Source organism: Porites lutea, chromosome 1, assembly GCF_958299795.1.
Source record: "Porites lutea chromosome 1, jaPorLute2.1, whole genome shotgun sequence".
In the NCBI taxonomy this organism is placed as follows: Eukaryota; Metazoa; Cnidaria; class Anthozoa; order Scleractinia; family Poritidae; genus Porites; species Porites lutea.
The window spans coordinates 3112701-3132700 of record NC_133201.1 but is presented as its reverse complement, the minus strand read 5'-3'; the positions used below and the strand labels follow the sequence as shown (position 1 = coordinate 3132700).

Sequence of the window (20000 nt, the reverse complement as noted above, 5' to 3'; positions counted from 1 at the left end):
TCTGTAGCTATAGTTCAACAGAATTCAAAATTAATATGTTATCCACAGATTGAGGGAAACCTATTTTTCGACCCTGAATGTACCGGACCGCTGCCTCTTAAAGGAGCAGGTGCATAAACTTTCGTTTCCAAATGCAAACCAACTCAATGCTATGTGAAGATTTGATACGCCTTCTTGTACCCGTTTGTACCCGTACTTTTTTAGTAGTTCTACATTCAATGTCTACAGCAATCACGGCAGAACTAGGCTCTTTTTGTTGTTCAAAGTTTTGGTAATACAAGCGGTTTTATCACCTCGCTTTTGCTCAAGATTTCTTTATTTCGGCAGTTGAAATGTCAGTCGAAGTGTTAGCCATGAAACTTTTACCTAAAGCAGCCTCTTAACACCGTATCACGTATTCCTTTCTGTGTACTTCAAGCATTCTCACTCAAGCTTGTGCAGTGTCAGTGGCCTGCCTCCAAGTCAGGTCCAAGTGTCTCAAAGGCTCTTTTGCTAAAATATTAATGGTTTGATTTTTTGTTCTCGAAATTAAACCGCTATCAGTTATTCAACAATATTTGCGAAACGTGCCAACAAATAAATCCGCAAAGACATGCCAAAGTCACTCTAACCTTTCCGTTTTCACTTTCGCTAGTCCGGTTTTTGAAACAAAGCGTGTTGTCCGGGCTTCATCTTATAGCTACTAGTAGCTAGCTAGCTAGTCCATGTTTTAACCCATTCTCCGTCTAAATAATAACAGTCCGGTGGAGTGCACAGTCTATGTTTTTAAAATACCCCGGTATCTGTGGCCTGTGGCGACCATCCATTTAAATCTCGCATTTCCCATTTCCCCCTGAACCGCGACTTAACCCAAAAACGAAATCAAAGTTACTGTTAAGCACTCGACAATAAGTTACAAATATACTAGAAAATTTGGTAAATATTACACTTCAATGTAAGTTCTGAATGCTTTACAAAAATTAATACTCACATGGTTAACATGCACAGACGTCACCAGATTTCTTCCCTCTGTAAATACGCCTAGAAAATAAAAGGTACACATTTACTCTGCCTAGTATTGTTTTATCTCGTGAATTTTGGACACAAAGATCAGAAAATTTTATAAACTGGCTTACAGCTCGACTCTGGTCTTTGGCAAAAAGGCAACCTGAACTCAATGGATGATATCATTTAAGTGGACTCCTGAAAGTGATGTAACATTTTTCCCATCTCGCATCGCGAGATATTTACCCACCACCACCCCTTTTCACTAGCGATCAAACAATTCCCAACAGTTTTTATTTTACACGCACGTTCGCCTAAACTAATATGATTTTGCTATACTGATCGCTTTTCGGTTATTCAATTTTGTCAAAGAGATATCATAAGCACCGGGACGTTCCAAACATAGTCTAACACCAGAACATAACCACCGACCCCACCACCCCTACTGACATCTACAAACATAAATTCTTAGAAATGCGTCACGACCCACAAAGGTTCCTGGGTAAAACTGTTACGGTACCTCATTTCAATCGTGACACGGTCGAGTTCGCATCTCGCAAGAGAGATGAATCAAAACCCAGGGATCAAAACACTGGTGCCTTTTCTGAAAAACATTACGGAAGAGAGCGATTTGGAGAATTTTCAAGATCTCATAGTGGCCTTAGATGCTTGTTATTGGCTTCACAAGACAATTTCAATAAGTTTATCGCGATTCGGAGACGATCGTGCGATCTAGCCGACTAATGAGCGGCGACTAATTTCCTGCTTCTCATAAGATTTTATGTACTGTTTGGTATATGTATATTTTTATCTCATAGTGAAAGAGATCTGTAGTTCATACCTGGATTTGCTCAAAAAAAAAAATTGTCCATTAGAAGTGTTTATATATTTGATGGACTTTATTACCGGCCGAGGAGGGGGAGCGCGAGCAAACAGCAAGGAGAGAAATCGTCTCTCATAACAATTTTATTTTCATCGACAAGTTTTTATTATTTTGAAAACAGTGCCCGTTTGAAATCCTTATACGCAAATAAATCTTCTATCAGGCAAGGGGAAAACAGACCGAAAGAGCCGATCAGCTACAGCACAATCGGAATTTCACCGAAGATACAGCCGCAGAAATAAACCACGATCTTCAACCGCTGTGCGTTCATTGAAGTGAACGCAGTATATCGATTTTGTTATAAAGTGAAACCTAACCTCGCCGTTTTACAATCCTGTATGATATTGTCTGGTTCTTCGATAACGGTTTTGTGTTTTGGTAGAGATTTATAACAATTTATTCGAACCCAAAGATGTAATGTCAGTGGCAAACTATCATCTGCTCGTACCCTCAGTTGCGGCGTGCCGCAGGGTAGCATATTGGGTCCTTTGCTATTTTTAATTTACATAAATGATCTTCCCAACTCCCTGCGGGGCGCCGTACCAAGAATGTTTGCCGATGACACCAACCTTACGTTATCTGCTAAGACGTCAACAGAGCTTAAGCTAGCTCTAACCCCTGAATTAAATAACCTTAGCTGTTGGCTGAAAGCTAACAAGCTCATTCTAAATGTTGCTAAAACAGAGCTAATGATTATTGGATCAAGACAAAGACTATCTGCCCAATGTGACGATGTAGAAATCAAAATTGATGACCAAATTATCAAGAGAGTCGATCATACCAAATCCTTGGGTCTTACCATAGATGCTCAACTCTCTTGGGGTAAACACGTTGAAGAGATTTGCAAGAAAGTCTCTTCAGCTATAGGCGCCCTAAAACGTGTGCGGCCCTTTATATCCAAAGAAACTGCAATTCAAATTTATAACGCTTTAATTATGCCTCATTTTGATTACTGCAACCCCGTCTGGGACTGTTTGAGTGGTTACTTGAGTGATAAGCTCCAAAAATTACAGAACCGTGCAGCCAGAGTTATTACTAAATCACCCTTTGATGCGAGCTCAAACCACCTTCTCTCCACCCTCAGCTGGGAGAGGCTATCTCTTCGACGAAAGAAACAAAAAGCCGTAATGATGTATAAAACCATGAATGACCTTGCTCCAGAATATCTACAAAGTCTTTTCTCTCAGCGTCACTCTGCTTACAAATTAAGAAACTCTGAGGGAAGGCTGACCCTGTCCAAACCAAGCACCAATTATTTGAAACGAAGCTTCTCTTACAGCGGGGCCATGTTATGGAATAACTTGCCCAAAAACTTAAAAAACGCTGCATCCGTTGAGCATTTTAAGCGAAATATCAAGAAGGTAGCTGATATATCGGAGTCCCACACGGCAATCATGTAAAGCAGTTGTAATTAGTTTTAGTTTTTAACTTATGCTTAACTGATGATTTCCCGTGTTTAAATAAAGATTTACATACATACATTCCCTCACATAAGTTTACATAAAGATTTGCATACACATAGCACACGCCGCATTCAAATTATTTTAAAGTCACGCTTTCAGTTTCTGCACTGGGTTATGAAAATGTTTTGTTTCTAAAGGTTATTACAATATTCAAACTTATTTACCTTTTCTGGTTTAAAATAGAACAAACTCTTCCTGGATTTGGCGTTACTCGCTTCACTTCGGCTTCCGCTTCAGCACGCTTTCTCAGCCCGTTTCCCGGGAGTTGTGCCACTTGGCTGAGACGATGTCTTAATTCCAAGACACTTTCAACGGCTCATAACGGGAAAACTAACAGTGGTAGACCCGGGTAGACCCCGAAATTTGCAAAGAAGAAAGGTTGAAGTAACAAGAGGGCCAAAATAATTCGATAAAACCGCTAACAGTAACCAGCAATGAATCCAAGAAGAACGGCAAAAACAACACTCAAATCATCATGGCGGCCTGCAAATGACCGAGCAATTCAAAATTGTCACAAACGCTCAAGAAAGCAAAATATTTAAAAGTAACGCAACTGCTATCAAGATAAAGTGTTCCAACAACTTTCCACGGTGGTACAGTGTCGAAATTACCAACACAAGCTTGGAATAAAGCGAAAATTTCACCACATATACCTCTAAAAAAGGCTCTTTCCAAGCGCCAAAATAACTCTACAAATGACGCATTCTGATTGGTCGAATCTCGTGACGCACACCGCCTGGTCGGCGGGCGAAGTCTCCCCTGGGAACCGTTCTAATTATAATTCTACTCGGGAAAGGGTTGACTCCAAGGGCATGTATGGGAGATGGAGGCTCCATTTGATGGGCTCCTGCATATGTTTAGCGATGCAATCGGGCTTTAAGGTGACTCGACCCAGTTTTTTTGGGGGGTACCATCCTACTTTGACGCTCTCTGGTATCCCCACCTTTACTTTTATCGTAAGTCTAACACATAGAATGGATAACATATAGATCAATCTACAATATAACATAAAATTTTTGGCGATCGGAGTAAATGTCACGTGGTTATAATGCCACGCCCCTTTGAGGTCTGAGTCGAAAATCTGCCGTTGCCGGCATTTTTTCGTGAAAATCTCTCGGCTACACATAGTGCGCATTAGTGCCTTGCGCTGAACAGAGTTTCACCAAAATCGCAAAGACCCAATTCGAGAAATTCAGCGGTTTCCAAATTTAGGTCATAATTTATGCGAAAATGATAAGCAAACTTTACACTGATTATATCTAATAAACTATGACATTCATCTCTTTATTTTGGGCATCGTTATAACAGATGGGTCCTTGCAAGTCAGCAAAACGCTTTAGGGCCTTGTAAATGCGCGCGATTTCGAGCAAAGCAAACATATAGAAATTATAGTTTTCGCTATTTGTTGACGTTTGTCAGCGTTTAAGAGTCCTTCTCACGGAAAAAGCATTTTCTTAAAAATTCGTAGTTTTTTTTCCTTCAAATTTTTTCAGGGCCACAATTGATTAACTAACTACCTGGACTCTGAATTTCATGGTCATTGAAAAACTGTGACATTATCTTCTATAAGCCCAAACTTGAGTAAACATTGAAGATTTTTAGCGTTTTGGCTGAGTTTGTGCTTTGGGAGTTGTCTATTGTTTCTAGTCTGTCATTATACAGCATTCTTGTTCAGCACGCGTGCAATGACCACGCTTGGCTGACTTCCGAATGCTCACCGAGATATTCCCGTCACGAGTTGGTTTAATTATTGGCTTGCATTAAACCTATGAAAAAATGATATTTTTGTAATAGTAAGTAGATTTAGTGTGTAGCACTTCTTGATTTTTTTGCAAAGGCACAAGAAGCACGAGAGTTGATTAAAAATTGTGACTTAAACCTCTATGTATCACGCGATGGCTTGTCTCACTGTACCAAAATTATTATATCTCGGTGAGCATTCGGAAGTCAGCCAAGCGTGGTCATTGCACGCGTGCTGAACAAGAATGCTGTATAATGACAGACTAGAAACAATAGACAACTCCCAAAGCACAAACTCAGCCAAAACGCTAAAAATCTTCAATGTTTACTCAAGTTTGGGCTTATAGAAGATAATGTCACAGTTTTTCAATGACCATGAAATTCAGAGTCCAGGTAGTTAGTTAATCAATTGTGGCCCTGAAAAAATTTGAAGGAAAAAAAACTACGAATTTTTAAGAAAATGCTTTTTCCGTGAGAAGGACTCTTAAACGCTGACAAACGTCAACAAATAGCGAAAACTATAATTTCTATATGTTTGCTTTGCTCGAAATCGCGCGCATTTACAAGGCCCTAAAGCGTTTTGCTGACTTGCAAGGACCCATCTGTTATAACGATGCCCAAAATAAAGAGATGAATGTCATAGTTTATTAGATATAATCAGTGTAAAGTTTGCTTATCATTTTCGCATAAATTATGACCTAAATTTGGAAACCGCTGAATTTCTCGAATTGGGTCTTTGCGATTTTGGTGAAACTCTGTTCAGCGCAAGGCACTAATGCGCACTATGTGTAGCCGAGAGATTTTCACGAAAAAATGCCGGCAACGGCAGATTTTCGACTCAGACCTCAAAGGGGCGTGGCATTATAACCACGTGACATTTACTCCGATCGCCAAAAATTTTATGTTATATTGTAGATTGATCTATATGTTATCCATTCTATGTGTTAGACTTACGATAAAAGTAAAGGTGGGGATACCAGAGAGCGTCAAAGTAGGATGGTACCCCCCCAAAAAAACTGGGTCGAGTCACCTTAAGCAAAGAAAATTTTCTTCAAAGCATTTGAATTTCGCGCTAAAAAGCGTTTTACTCAATGAGAAAGCTTATTTAGAGCTTATTAACAAGTTGGCTCACCCCAGGAAATAACGACTCCATTTGCCGCCACCTGTTGTTTCCTGCCATCGTTCTTAGGCTGACCTAGCCTGAAAAAACAGCCGACATTTGGCGACGCTACCACTGGTTTTCCCGCCAAATGACGTCTGAGAATCCATACTGATGACGGGTCACTATCCAGATCTGGGTAGTGCTTCTGATTGGTCGTGCCGCGTGGGAAACTTGATTCAACCAATCAGAGCACTACCCAGATATGGGTAGTGACCCATCATCAGTATGGAATTTCTGCGCTCGATTCTCAGACGTCATTTGGCGGGAAAACTAGTGGTAACGTCGCCAAATGTCGGCTGTTTTCTCAGGCTAAGGAGGACCATTACTTAAATTCTGGATGAACCTGCCTATCTGAGACCTATCGTCGCCAAGTTCCCCGCTGACCTGCAAGGGAGATAGCAAAGACACGCATTTACCTACAAGTGGTAGACTAACCCCCTTCGCTGAATTTTCGCGGTTTTTTAAGGAAATCGCTCAAGAAATTAAAGAAACGACCCCTACCTAACGCTAGAAAGTTGTGATGACTCTGAGAACTTCCATGGCATATCGACCGCCAAAACTGCCGTTATAACTCCTGAGAGCCCCGAAAAGGCAAATTCCGTCGAGAACAGTCCTGACAAGTGGTGTCTCTTTCTCGAAAGACAGCACCCCCTGCGAGTCCGTCGCATACCGTATGTATTCTTAGTGCCTGGACTTATTACTGCACAGGACCACATCTGTTTTCCCAACGTTTCATCGTCCAGTCACATTGCGAAAGTCTGCACCTTCATTCCAAACTGCGGAATATGCCACAGCGACAGACACGTGAGACGGCGCTTCATATTGATTGGGCAGAGCGAGATGCTAGGGAATTCAGCAAGACGGGAAAAAAGCACGGCGAGGAGCTGAGACCTCTCAAAGAACAGAGCCTCCGAACGTGACTAACAGATGTACTGAAGTATGCGGTCAAAACACCGTTGGAATCGGCAGATCCTGTGCAAAAATATGTTTGGCTGACGTCTATGACCCGAGCGCGCCTCATGTAAGGATCAGAACCTACGTTATCATAGACGACCAAGGCAATCACTCCCTGGCTAGAGACAAACTTTTCGACCAGCTAAACACATTCAAGGTTCAACCACTGCGTACACCCTCAAGACTTGTTTGAGCGTTAAACAGAGTCTAGCGAGACGTGCGCACCGACTGATAATAGAAGCCTTAATTAGACAAGCGAGTTAGGTATCAGTTGCCAACGCTCACAGAATGCAAAGAGATCCCAAACAACCGAGAAGAAAATCCCACACCAGAGGATGCACGAGCACACACGCACCTATTTCAGATAGCAAACAAGATTCTCACACTTGATAAAGAAGCTGAGGTGTTACTGCTTGTCGGGAGAGAAATTCCCCCACTGCACAAGGTCCATGAGTCACGCAGCGGACCCAGAAACGCGTCTTGGGGCCAGTTTTTGGACTTAGGTTGGGTATTACTTGGAAATATTAGGGAACTTAAGCACCAGACGTTCTTGGTACCACGGACGCCAACCGGAAGTATTTTTGCAGCATGGCAGCCACTGCGCATGTCAACACCTTCTTGGGCTGCAGTCACGGACTTCAAAACGAGAGTTCTCTGGTTGAAACCAGAGGTTCAGAAACGTGAGTATGAACACAGTTAAAATTGTCAACATTTGATGTCCAATATAACAGTTTTCAATCCTTGTATGTTCTTTTGTTATGTTAGAACTTTAAAAGCGTAGTAGAATCTTTGAAAGACATTATCAACTGAATTATGCTGTCGGCATTCGTGATGGTTTCACGTTGGCTTGCTTAATGATTTGCATTTGGCGCGTAAACCGCGTCCTCGATCCAGTTCTGCGCGGCCAGCCATGCCGTTCGTGAATCAAGAGCGTCTGGTGCTTAAGTTCCCTAGTTGCCTTGGTGGCGCCCACAAACCGGTAAAAATCTCCACTTTCAAGACCCAAGGCCTCTACAACGGTCGACCCTCACAGTTCATTCCCTGTCCAAACCGCTTCTATATTAAGCACGATACCGCTCCGACACCCTGGGCGAGCAAGAGGAAAACACATCCCCCATAGGCAGCCTCCGCAGGAAAATCTTACCAGGTAGGTACCAACTTTGTTGGTACCTGCCTCACTTCGGCTTATATTACCCTAAAAAGAAGGACAAAATACGTGTAGTCTTCGATGCAGCTGCCGAATCTAACGGGATGTCTCTTAACAAGCTGTTATTGTCTGGTCCTGACCTCACTAACAACCTTCTTGGGGTGCTGTTACGTTTTTGTAAGGATCCAGTCGCTCTGGTAGCCGACATTGAGCAAATGTTCACTCTTTCAAGGAGGAATACAGAGACTTTCTACGGTTTCTGTGATACAAGGATAAAGACCCAAACAGCATGATAACGGAGTACAGAATGAAAGTCGACTTGCACCACGGCAGTAGCTAACTACACCCTACGTCAGACTTTTGAGTTGATATAGGAGAAGCCAAGTTCGGTTCAGACGCAAAGTCGTTCGTAAACAATTCTTTTACGCAGACGATGGCCTCCATTCCGTTCCGAATTCAACCACGGCGATAGATTTGCTATGTCGCATTCAAGCCACTGCAAACCTTCGCCATCCCAAAATTGCCCCAAGTCACGCTGAAGTAATGAAAGCCTTCCCACCTGACGATCATGCAAGTCGCCTCAACAACCTAGACTTCAACAAACGCCCAGTTCCCATGCAGCAATCATTAGGAGTGTACAGGGACTTAAAGTCTGATTCTTTCAGCTTCTAAGTGATGCTAGAGGAAAACCAGTTACACGACAAGGAGTTGTGTCGGTTACCAACAGCCTCTCTGATCCCTGGGCCTTGCAGCACCAGTCATCATTAAAGGAAAACACTTACTCAGATCACTGAGTACGGAATTTAGCGCCTCGCACCCGAATGCCTGGGACTACCCTCTACTTGCAAAACCGGAGGCTGAATGGAAAGAATACTTAGTGTCATTCTCTTCGAGCTCTAGAAGTTATCAAGTTTCACCGGTCTTACGGTAAAGAGGCGTGAAAATGTTCCGCTCGCATGGAAATGCATACATTCTGCGATGACTCCGAAATGGCAAGCAGCGCAGTATCATACCTAAGAATTGTCAACAACACCAGCGAGGTTCAAGTAACATTTGGGCTCGGAAAAGCCAAGTTGACAGCAGCCCATGCCACAACAATACCTCGCTTAGAGCTTTGGGCAGCCGTTCTGGGGGTTGAGATGACTGAGCTTGTCCACAAAGAACTCGAACAGAAACCGGAGTCGGTGACCTACTACTCGGACAGCAAATTCATACTGGGTTACATCAAAAATGAATCCCGTCGATTCTATGTATATGTTAGCAACCGCGTGGATCGCATTCGTAGGTCGTCAGCTCCACATCAATGGAAGTACGTTGCCGTACCAATCTGAACTGTGCAGATCTAGCTACACGATCAATAGCAGCAAGTAGAGAGAGCACGCGCGAGGCACACCGGACGGGTCCAAAGTTTCTGTACAACAGCCCTTCAACTACAGCCAGACTATAGCTCCGCATCAAAACGAACTGGTTTATAAATTCAGTTGCAGTCACGGCTGCAGATCTCTCTGTTTCGGGAGTTATTCCCAAAATGTTCGTATACGATGCTAAATTAGGTTCCAGTGGGGATATTTAGGGGCAATTTTTTATAAGACTGCTGTTTAGCTACGCCTCTCTGACCAACTTTTGTAGTTTGGTATCGGATAGGTACATCGCCTTTGCGAAGCCTTTGAAATATTCAGCTTGCATGACTGCAGGTCGTCGCGTTTTTCACATGATCTTTTTTTTCTTAGGCGATCTCTTTTTGCCTTGAGACGACTCTTGTACTTCTGTAATCACATTCACTGGCGCCATACGTTCAAATAAGTAGTAAGCCTGTTACCTATCCTATTTGAGCTATTTTCTAAATAGCAATTGTTGTGTACGAACAAGACCAATCAGTAGGAATGGTGGCAAAACAGCTGAGAGGATTGACAATTAACAAGCACGACAAATCGGCATTCGCAAAGATGGCGCCAGATTGTAGAGGGATTTTTTCTAATTTGCTGTGGAATATATTTGCGATGTAGTATTAGTTAATCTTTTCCACATAGAATCAATAACGAGACGACTCCTATACCGATGTTGGTCTTAAACGATGCTATTAACCCAGCGGCTTATGCCTTTTACAAAGGGACATAAACAAAGAGATAAAAAGACTGATGTATAAATATTGTCTGAAGAGAAGAACCTTTGGAAGGATAACTATCATAATATTACCACTGAGATAAGTCACTACGAAAACGGAATTATGTGGTGCTGATATAAATCGGAAACTAAAAAGAAATTGCACGTGTTATCCCCTACATTTCACGTTCCGTTTTAGACCATTTTAACTGTTAGAAAATAGAGTGTTTCTACCTTTGAATCGACTGGAACTCAAACAACATAAGACTAAGTTTTTCCAAGTTGTGCCATTGTGACATAGACGAATCACTCAAAATCCTATTCATATCGGTGGCTAGGTTTAGGAATTAGTTTTTTAAGATATCCTGATCCCTTCCCAATCGCCTAACAGTAATGAAACAAACAACAAAAATTAAGATATAAGATAAGCAAGGTTAGACTCAGCTTTATCTAGTTTAGTTCTTTCTTCAAATACAGAATTCAGTATATTCGCTTCCTGTGTACTACTATCACTAGTGGAAATAATGTTATGACGTTACCAACCGAAAGGGAAAGGGGATTTCGAATTCAGTGCTTTGCATAAACGTTGAGTGACTTATTGTCATCAACAAAAGTTATTCGCTCATTTCATTAGTGAGGTTTCTCCTTCGAGAAAAGAAAAGCCATCTTTACCTTTTTTTTCCTAATACAGAATTCAGAAAGTTCACATGATTTCTCTGCATTATCAATAATCTAAACAAAATTAGTTCCTACTGATATCATTTAAATGTCGTCACCAGCCAGAATAGTGAGCGGATTCGAAATTCCATGCTTGGCATAAAAGTTGCTTGAATTTTTTGTCATCAACAGAAGTTTAATCGCTTATTTTGTTCGTTTTTTTTTTCTTCAATTAACATAAGAATTATTATGTAAGAATTAAGAATTATATGATACAAGAATTATCAACGAGTGGTCCATTATAAAATAGAAAAGGATGCCGGAGCGTTAATTGCTAAGGGAAGCGACACTGAGTCTCCACAAAATGGTCTTTCGTTGAGCTAAGAGCTTCATTTAAATTTCAAGAACAATATCTTGAAAACAACGTTCTAATTGGTCTCAACTTAGCAATCATAAATTGACGTATACGCTTATTATGCTCGTATGATAAGAAGCTGAAGACGCCGCAATTGTTGCCAGATGTTAATAGATTAAAGTTGTCCTACGTTTTTTTCAAGGAACTCAACGTACTACTTTCAGCTAAAGATCTGTACCGATAATAAAATGGAATCGTGTTTTTGGATTCTTGGCTGAATTCTGTCCATACTTCTGGTGAGCTGTCAACGACAGCTTCGCACCGAAACCAACGCCCTCATCGTTTCACTTTCAGTGGCGGATTTCCGTGTTGGGGCGTTCGTTGTTCCTTCACTGTTCTTTTGTCACATTAGAGGTGGCTGCAACTGGCCTCGACCGTATGCGTCCTGGGTGGATTTTATAAGGTAGCTCTTTGCGTACGCCTCTATAACGAACTTGTGCAGCTTGGCACTTGATCAGTATATGGCTGTTGTGAAGCCACTAAAAAAAGTCGCCATTATGTGTCAACTTACATCAATTTCTTCGGTTATCCCTCTTTGTCTTGTAATTTTTGCCCTTTTCATGGTTTTGTATCTAACATTTTCTTCATGTAGAATAGTCGTAAGGGTATGCTCTGCGCTCCTCGAGATTTTCTTCAGCTGCATGCTCTAGCTTGTTGCGCAATTTACTTGCGATGTGCGTTTGTTCAGATTTGGGGAAACCATACAACTCACCGTTCGTGTAAAAATGGCTTCAAATATAAAATACCATTGTTTGTTCTAAACTCGGCCATAAATCCTCTGGCTTACGCTTATTATATAAACACCAATGAACTACCAAACCATTTCACTTTTTATAGTTTTTTGGTGTGAAAGGCGCGATTTATTATGAAGCCATAGCAACGGTGATATTTTCACATGTGAAGATAACATGTTATTTTCACATGTGAAGATATCAAAGTTTCGCGCTAAAGCTCACCTGGTATTTCATTAATGTTTATATAAATTGTTTTATTAAATGTATGCCATCTAATGACGTCTTAAGCCAAAAAGGAAGGGAATTTCCACACTTTGCTTATAAAACGTTGATTTATTTGTTGACATCCAACAAAGTTTAATTCGCTCTATTTATTAGTTTTTTGATTACTACAATTAATATCGGTTGTTACAGATGAATCAAGCCAAAATAAGACAGAGCGACAGAGCGTCTTATTGTATTTGATAATAGGAGCCTTAAGTCTCCAGAAAATTGTTTTTAGTTGAGTTGAGCGGAAGTTTCATTAAATGTAAGTAAGAACGTAGTTGAAAACGACCTTTCTTATTGGTCTAAACGCTTTTGCTGTCCTGCAATCAACGTAGCAATAATAAATTGACGTACGATATATGACATCCTTATATTGTAGGCGCTTACCCCAGGCGTTAATACTTGTTCTTTTTGAATGCTTAAATGGTACAGGACCTACTTATATTGGAAGCCTTTTTAAATACAGGCATACACCGTATAGGCTAAGAGGCGAGGGCTTGAATTTGGAATTACCTAACTTTACTCTTAAATTTAAAAAGAATTCTTTCACTTATTTATTAACTATGTCATGGAACAGCTTGCCTTCTCAAGTGCGTCTTTCAAGTGATGCTAATGACTTCAGCAGTAAAGTGCACGATTGCAGCTATTTAGAACGAGTATTATAGTTTTCCTAGTCACGTTTTTAGTATGTGGCTTTTTAGTCTGTTTTAGCTTTTTATATTTTATGTTTTAATTACCAAGTTTTTTATATGTATATATTTATTGAGTTGTTTTTAAAATTGAATAATATTATAACATAGCCGTAATTATTATAGATTTTATTTATATACGTTCGTATTTTGAACGAGTTTTTTAGCTTTTTGACGTAACGTGTTAAAATAAATGATTAATTGATTGATTGATTGATATATCATGTTCGTCAGATAAGGGGCAAACGTTACCAGATGTTTATAAAATAACCCAACCGGTTTCTTTCAAAGACATAAACTTGACCGCCCAGCTAACGCTCTGTACCTAATATAAAATGGCAACTTGGTTTTGGATTCTTGGCTGGATTCTGTCCATTCTGACGATGGCTGGAAATGGTTTCACCGTACTTCTTGTGGGCAGTCGGCGTCGGCTTCGCACCAAAACCAACGCGTTCATCGTTTCACTTGGGGTGGCGGATTTCTGTGTTGGGGCGTTCGTTGTTCCTTCACTGTTCGTCTGTCACATCAGAGGTGGCTGCGATTGGCCTCAAACCTATGCGTCCTGGGTGGAATTTATAAGGTGGCTCTTTCAGTACGCCTCTATAATGAACCTGTGCAGCCTTGTACTAGATCGGTATATGGCTATTGTAAAGCCACTGAAATACGTCACCTTCATGACCGCGCGACGAGTAACCCAACTAACATTTATTTCTTGGGTGATTCCTCTTGGTCTTGAAATTTGGTCTCTTTTCATGACTTTATATTTACCATTTTCGATATGTTCGATGCTCTTAGCCGTACAGTTTGCGATCCTCGAGATTTTCTTCATCTGCATGTTAAGCTTCTGTTTTATTTCCATGTTAACAGTTGTATACAAGCAAACTCGATCATCAGCCATCTTAGCAAAACAGTTACGTTTCAACCACCGAGGTTTGATATTCAACGCATATGACAAATCAGCAGTTGTAATGTTGGCAGTTGTGGTAGGCTTCGCTCTAGCTTGTTTCGCAACTTACTTGCGATGTAGCTTTCTTCAAATTAAAGTTTTAGGAAACCATACAACTCAACTACACCTTTCGTGTAAAAGTGACTTTGCGTACAAAATACCTATGATAGTTCTGAACTCTGCAATAAACCCTTTGGCATACGCTTTCTTTAAGCGTGATATTAAAAAAGCCCTAAAAGGAAAATAGCTTTCTCCTGAGGTTGGTCGACTTGGCAAAATGTATTTTAGATTGTAAAAGCTTAAACTTAGAGTGTATACTCCAAACAAATTCGTTGAATGTGTTCACTTTAAATGTAGCGCAATTCTAACCATGGAATAAATTATTGGCATTTTATGATAAACTCCTGTTCGTTTTACTAATCCATTTTTTCTCGATTTCCTGATAAAGATGTAAAAAAAAATCGTCTTTAGCGTAATACGCACCTGTCTCTATTTTTTAAAAACCCAAGAAATTAGCTTCTGCCTCGTTTAGGAGGTGAATATTGATTTTGATTGGTTGATGATAAATTCCATGTTTAAATGGTTTTTAATAACACCTATTAGAGGCTCCCCTTGACCCCGGGGGGGGGGGGGGAATTTAGGAATTTCTGGGTGGGGGTGTGCCGCTGGGACCCTGGAACCCTTAACCTATACCAGAGCTACTTGAGCTGAATTTTGCTACCCTATACTAGAGTAAATTTCCCAAATCCCCCCTATCCTAGAGTAGCTGTTTCCCTAGTCTAGGTAAAATCTTCAACCAACTGATCAATTTCCTGAAAAATGATACCCTATTCTAGACCCAAACGCTCTGATTTATATACCCTATCCTAGAGTAAACTGCTTGAAAACCATACCCTTCAGAGCGGCACATACTTATATAGCCCATATATGGCAGTGCCCCCCCCCCCCCCCCCCCCCGGGCCCTTGACAGTCTTCACAACGTCACGAATATTGTAAATTTTAATTTGAGATGAATACCTTGACTGACCAATATTTTGCAGTCAAGAAAGAGCAATAAAAGAAATAGAAAATTAGATACAATAACACAGGTAACTTTAGTTTAGATCTGGTTTTTTTACATGTCAAAGCCAAAGGGAAAAGTGTATAGAACCCACACTGCTGTTTGTAAAGAGTAGTGGGCATAGACCATGGAGGTGTGGTATACCCTTTCAAAAGCAGTTGGGATGTAAGTCCTGTTTCATCCCATGTCACTGTGGCAAATTCAATAAAGTTAAAGCACACAGCCCAGGGGCACCCAACGAGAATATAGTTCAAAACCACTTAAACATAGCATTGTTAAACGTATTTTAGTATTTAAACAGTAGATATAGGCATATTTGTATCCCCTAAAAATTTTTCATCTGTTCGGATTTCCTAGCTGAAAGTCTAGTGATCCGAAAATTATAGGGATCAAAACTTACCTTTTCAAAAATTTCAGCCAGAAAAAAGGCTCCCGAAAATTCTAGGTGACCTTCTTAGGGTAAAAATCCGTTAAAAATGAGCAATTATACCATTTTTTAGATGTTCAAAAATCCTAGGAGAGGTAGGCAAGCAAGAAATTTTACAAAAAATGTTCCGAAAATTCTAGATCTCAAATCGTCTTCCGGACAGATATTTTCCGAAAATTGACGTTGGGTGCCCCTGACAGCCTTGTCGCCTTTCTCTACTTATGTCTCCTAAAGAGAGTGCGCTACCAACCCCTAAGCATGTCTTATTTACAAGGTAGGTAATTTCTTATCAAAAAACAGCTGTGTTTGTGATTGACATGACAGCTGAGCATGATTAGAAGCCAATTATTAGCTAGTATAGCCTCCCATGCAGACGTTCTTACGGGTTTGTCACGCAATCATTCCTCTCCCACAGCGCGTGACGAACCCCTAAGAACGTTTCCGTGGGAAGCTATAGCTAATAGAAAAGGACATCAAATGTTTCCCATAGATCCCACAGCAATTAATGTAAAAATTCTTCAAGGACATGGGATTTCTTCCTCTCTTCAGTGAATCACATTAGACATAATTTGACCTCCACCATTTTTCCTATATGCTAATAGTTATAATATGGCTTTAACTAATGAAACCTTTTGTAGACAGTGCATATTAAACCTCCAAACTAACAAGGTGTCACCTCGAAATTAATTCAATTTTAACAAAAATAATAATTATTTTCATTTACATGTGGTAAAGCCCTGAGAACATCTGTGTGGGCTGGAGGCTATAACTAAGAGCCAGTTGCTGGCTAATTTCAGCCACTGGAATAGAGATTAAATTGCTTTAGAAAACAACAAGAGGTAATTCTGAAGGTGCAGTTAAGAAAGAAAGCTGGCTTCACTGATAAAAAAGCATGCTTAGCTTTTCCTTAGCTCCATCTGAGGTGATGTAGGGTATTTTGCCTCTGTGCAAATTTTAGTGGCAAACTGCTACTGGGACTTCCAAACTTTTAAAACCTGTGTTAAACTTCGTTCAGCAGAAATTTTTGTGACCCTATTTTACAGTAGACCAACAGATGTAATGTTCACACTAAATTGTCTTTTACTACATGCAAGTTCAGATTACATGACACCTTAGGGAAATATCAACTGTTAACTGCAGTTTCCTTCTCAAACCTGTTTCTGGACACTGGCTAGGAAGGTAGTTAGTAAATGTCTTTTTAAATCGGACACCCCTCATCAAATTCTAAACCCTCACCTTTTCACCCACCTTTAAATTAACCTTTTATTTACTGTCCCAATGGCACAAAATCATTATCAAAAGTAAACGTCACCATTGAGTGTAATATGTAACTATCAACTAGCCTATCTTCTTGCCTAACGCGAGTCCAGTTGGAAGTCAGAACTACTAAGGATGAATTTTACTTGATCCAGTCTGTCAGTCAACCGTGGATGTGTGTAGGATTTCACTTCATTGCCATCTTCTGTAAAAAAGTCTTCACCTTCTTCTCCAAGCAAACTTCGCTGGACAAGATTTAGTTTCAGTCTTCTTGTGAAAAAGTCTACTCCACCTTTAGCTATCTGCGGAGTGCACTCAGCAGAAATTTTGTCTGCATTGAATTCACTAAAGTGTTGTACCTTTCGATTCACAAGTCTGTAAGCAAAGTAGTTGACTCCACAAACGCTTAGATTAAGAAGTAAGTTCCACATGGCTTGCTTTTTAAAAGTTCTATAATGGACAAAACGGATCATTTTATATGTCAGAAACAACCAGAAAGGCGAGGCAAAAATATCAAACATTTTGAATTCTAAGTGTTGGATGTGAGCTAGTTCGTGGCCAATGGTGAAACCGATCATATCTTTCGTTGGAACATAACAAAATTTCACAGTTTCTCCGAATTCTGAATCCCACTGGATATTTCTTCCTAGGAATTTCAGACCGGAAGTTGCAACATCTTCTTTAGTTTGATACAAATACCACCTTGGCAAACCTATCACTGCTCCCTCAGGAAACCATGTCGAACCGGCAGACACAGCATGAAAACCTTCATTCACAAATAAGGTCACTTTCTGTGCACTGTTCTTCAAACCTAGTTTCACGGCTACTTCTTTAAACTGTTCGCGGCATGTCTCAGGAACGTCTACGAGGATGCCATTTTCATCTTTTAGAGCGTTAACTTGCTTACAAGCCTGATGGGGAAATAACTCCCCAGAAGCATTTATCACAAATAATCCTCCAATACCAAGACGAATACAAACACGGACTATTTTATCCGCCATGTTAGATTTGGTAACTGACAAGGCCTGGTGCCCAGTTTTGACCTCAGCCCCAGATCCTTCTTGACGATATCTCACAGGCCGCCCAGGCGCTAGGTCGGTGTTGCTGTGTTAATAAATTGCTGTTTCCTTTCTCCTGGGAGGCCAACCCATCAGAAGGCTTTGAAATATATTGTAAAAGGTAGCAGGGCTGTGCTCTAGCAGTGCTCAGTGACCCCTGGCAACTTACTTAGACCTCTTCACCGTGGTGAGGGCACGCTAAGTAACCTGGACAAGATGGCCGGGAAGTGAAAAGTTTGTATGGGAATTCAAAGTCAACTAATTCTTCCTAATTGAATATATTCGCCACTTTCTTTTTGCAAACTTTAACTAATGAACTTAACGAAATTATACACTAAATGTGGAGAGCAAAGCAGTCCTTTGTCACTTTTTAGAAAAATTTGACTTCTTTCATACATTTAATATGTGTAATTTTTGTGTTGTCAGATAACAGAAAATGTATGGAAGAACTCAACTTTACTAAAATGCAACAATGGACTGCTATACACTCCAGATTTAGTGAGTAGCTTCTTTAAGTTACATTTGTCAAGGGGAAAGTGACAAATACATTCAATAAGCAAGGATTAGTTGATTTTGTATCCCATTACAACCGTGAAGGGGTCTATAGGCCTGCTCTCGCTCGGGCAACTAAGATATCAGAGTTTTGTCATCAAAATGATATGCTGGGCAACCTTAATGTTACAGGTTAAAAATGCTATGGGCTTCTTTAAATTTTTCTAAAAGCACTACTACGACTAGTTATTTATTTATTTATTTATTTATAGTAAATAAAGGCTAATAAACAAATTATATCAGAGCGGAAGTACACAAGTCATTGCCGTACTTATACATGTAGATCACTGAGGTAGGAACAGGTTGTACTGAACTATAGTTGACCCTCCTCGTTTTGGCCGTCCCAATACCTCCCGTCCCGTCACCTCTATTACACAGTCATCAAGCACTTGATACACTTAGTCTGGCTTTATTTCAAGAATATGATGAAGGAAAAAATAACACAGTCTAAAAAAAGGTGACAACGGATTGTGGACCAGTAATGCTGCTGCTCCGTTCGTCTGGTTGTCTCAAAATAAAGTGATGTTTCTGCTAAAGATTATGCTGTGATGCTAATTTAGGACAGACCTCTATTGAGTGGCCAGCCTCCATTACAGGGGCGGATCTAGGGGGAGGGTGCAGGGGGTGCAGGGGGTGCACCCCCCCCCCCCCCCGAGATGACCTGCGGTTTTCTAATACAACTGGTATTCTGCGAAAAAAAGAAACAAACCAAGTGGTTTATTGGTGTTGAAATAGAGCTAGAGACGAGTGCACCCCCTCCTAAAAAAAATCCTGGATCCGCCCCTGCATTAAGTGGCCACTTGCCAGTACCCGGAGGATGGCTGCTTAATGAAGGATCAACTCTAGACACAGAAACAAAATAAAAGTGCTGTATGTCCCAAGCACCATCAACTCTTAAGGGCCTTCAGATCATGTTAGCACTATGAGTGCTCTGATTTTCAGTCTTTTATCCACTTTTTGTAACCTGGGATCACCTAGCCAGCACCATGGATGAAACTAAACCTCTGATTAAGTCTGTCTCTGAAACAACGACAAAATCCTCGTTCTGGGGCTCCCTCTGTGTACCAAGATTTGAGTATGTGTCACGATTAGCCTGTTAAAAAAATTGCCAATCAGTTTGAAGAGAAAGCAAAACACATTTCCAGTAATTTGCTGAGTCCCTTTGGGACCCAGAACGAAGATATTGGTGCTGCTTTGCTAAGGTATCTAACTGGGGTTAGATTACATCTTTGACGGACACTAGGGATCACCCAACCTGTCAGCAGTGGGTCAGCAAAATTCTGAAAAATGTGGCTGCAAGCAGGTAAATGATTCCTTGACATGGCTGCTGATGAAAACTGCCCTTATACAGCTACAGTGTATAATGCATTTACAGGTTTTAAATTGCCAGTAAATGTTATATGCTGTAGCCAAAGAGACAGAGAGATTGTTTTTGTCAATGCTGGAAGTAAGTTGGCAATTTCTATTTAACTATGGGGAAGAAAATTAGAACTTTTGCCAAC

At 40.6% G+C, this 20000-nt stretch overlaps 2 protein-coding genes and 1 long non-coding RNA gene across 3 annotated transcripts in view; all 3 read right to left on the bottom strand.

The window, feature by feature from the left end:
* Positions 1 to 1176, bottom strand: part of LOC140934014 (uncharacterized) — a 21110-nt gene extending 19934 nt beyond the window's left edge. Inside the window, exons 1-2 of the long non-coding RNA XR_012165104.1 lie at positions 1116 to 1176; positions 971 to 1020 (exon numbers count right to left, since the gene is read on the bottom strand). This is a non-coding gene — a long non-coding RNA (uncharacterized lncRNA). The remainder of the gene's footprint in view (positions 1 to 970; positions 1021 to 1115) is intronic.
* A 15806-nt stretch (positions 1177 to 16982) lies between these two features.
* On the bottom strand, positions 16983 to 17902 carry LOC140942577 (transmembrane protein 177-like). Its single transcript, XM_073391500.1, has one exon. The coding sequence runs from the start codon at positions 17887 to 17889 to the stop codon at positions 16987 to 16989; it is 903 nt and encodes a 300-aa protein (XP_073247601.1). The 5' UTR covers positions 17890 to 17902; the 3' UTR covers positions 16983 to 16986.
* A 1793-nt stretch (positions 17903 to 19695) lies between these two features.
* LOC140942567 (transmembrane protein 177-like) overlaps positions 19696 to 20000 on the bottom strand; it is a 2650-nt gene continuing 2345 nt past the window's right edge. The window contains exon 2 of the mRNA XM_073391488.1: positions 19696 to 20000. This exon is cut by the window's right edge and continues 100 nt beyond it. The gene's annotated coding sequence lies outside the window, so the exon portion shown is untranslated.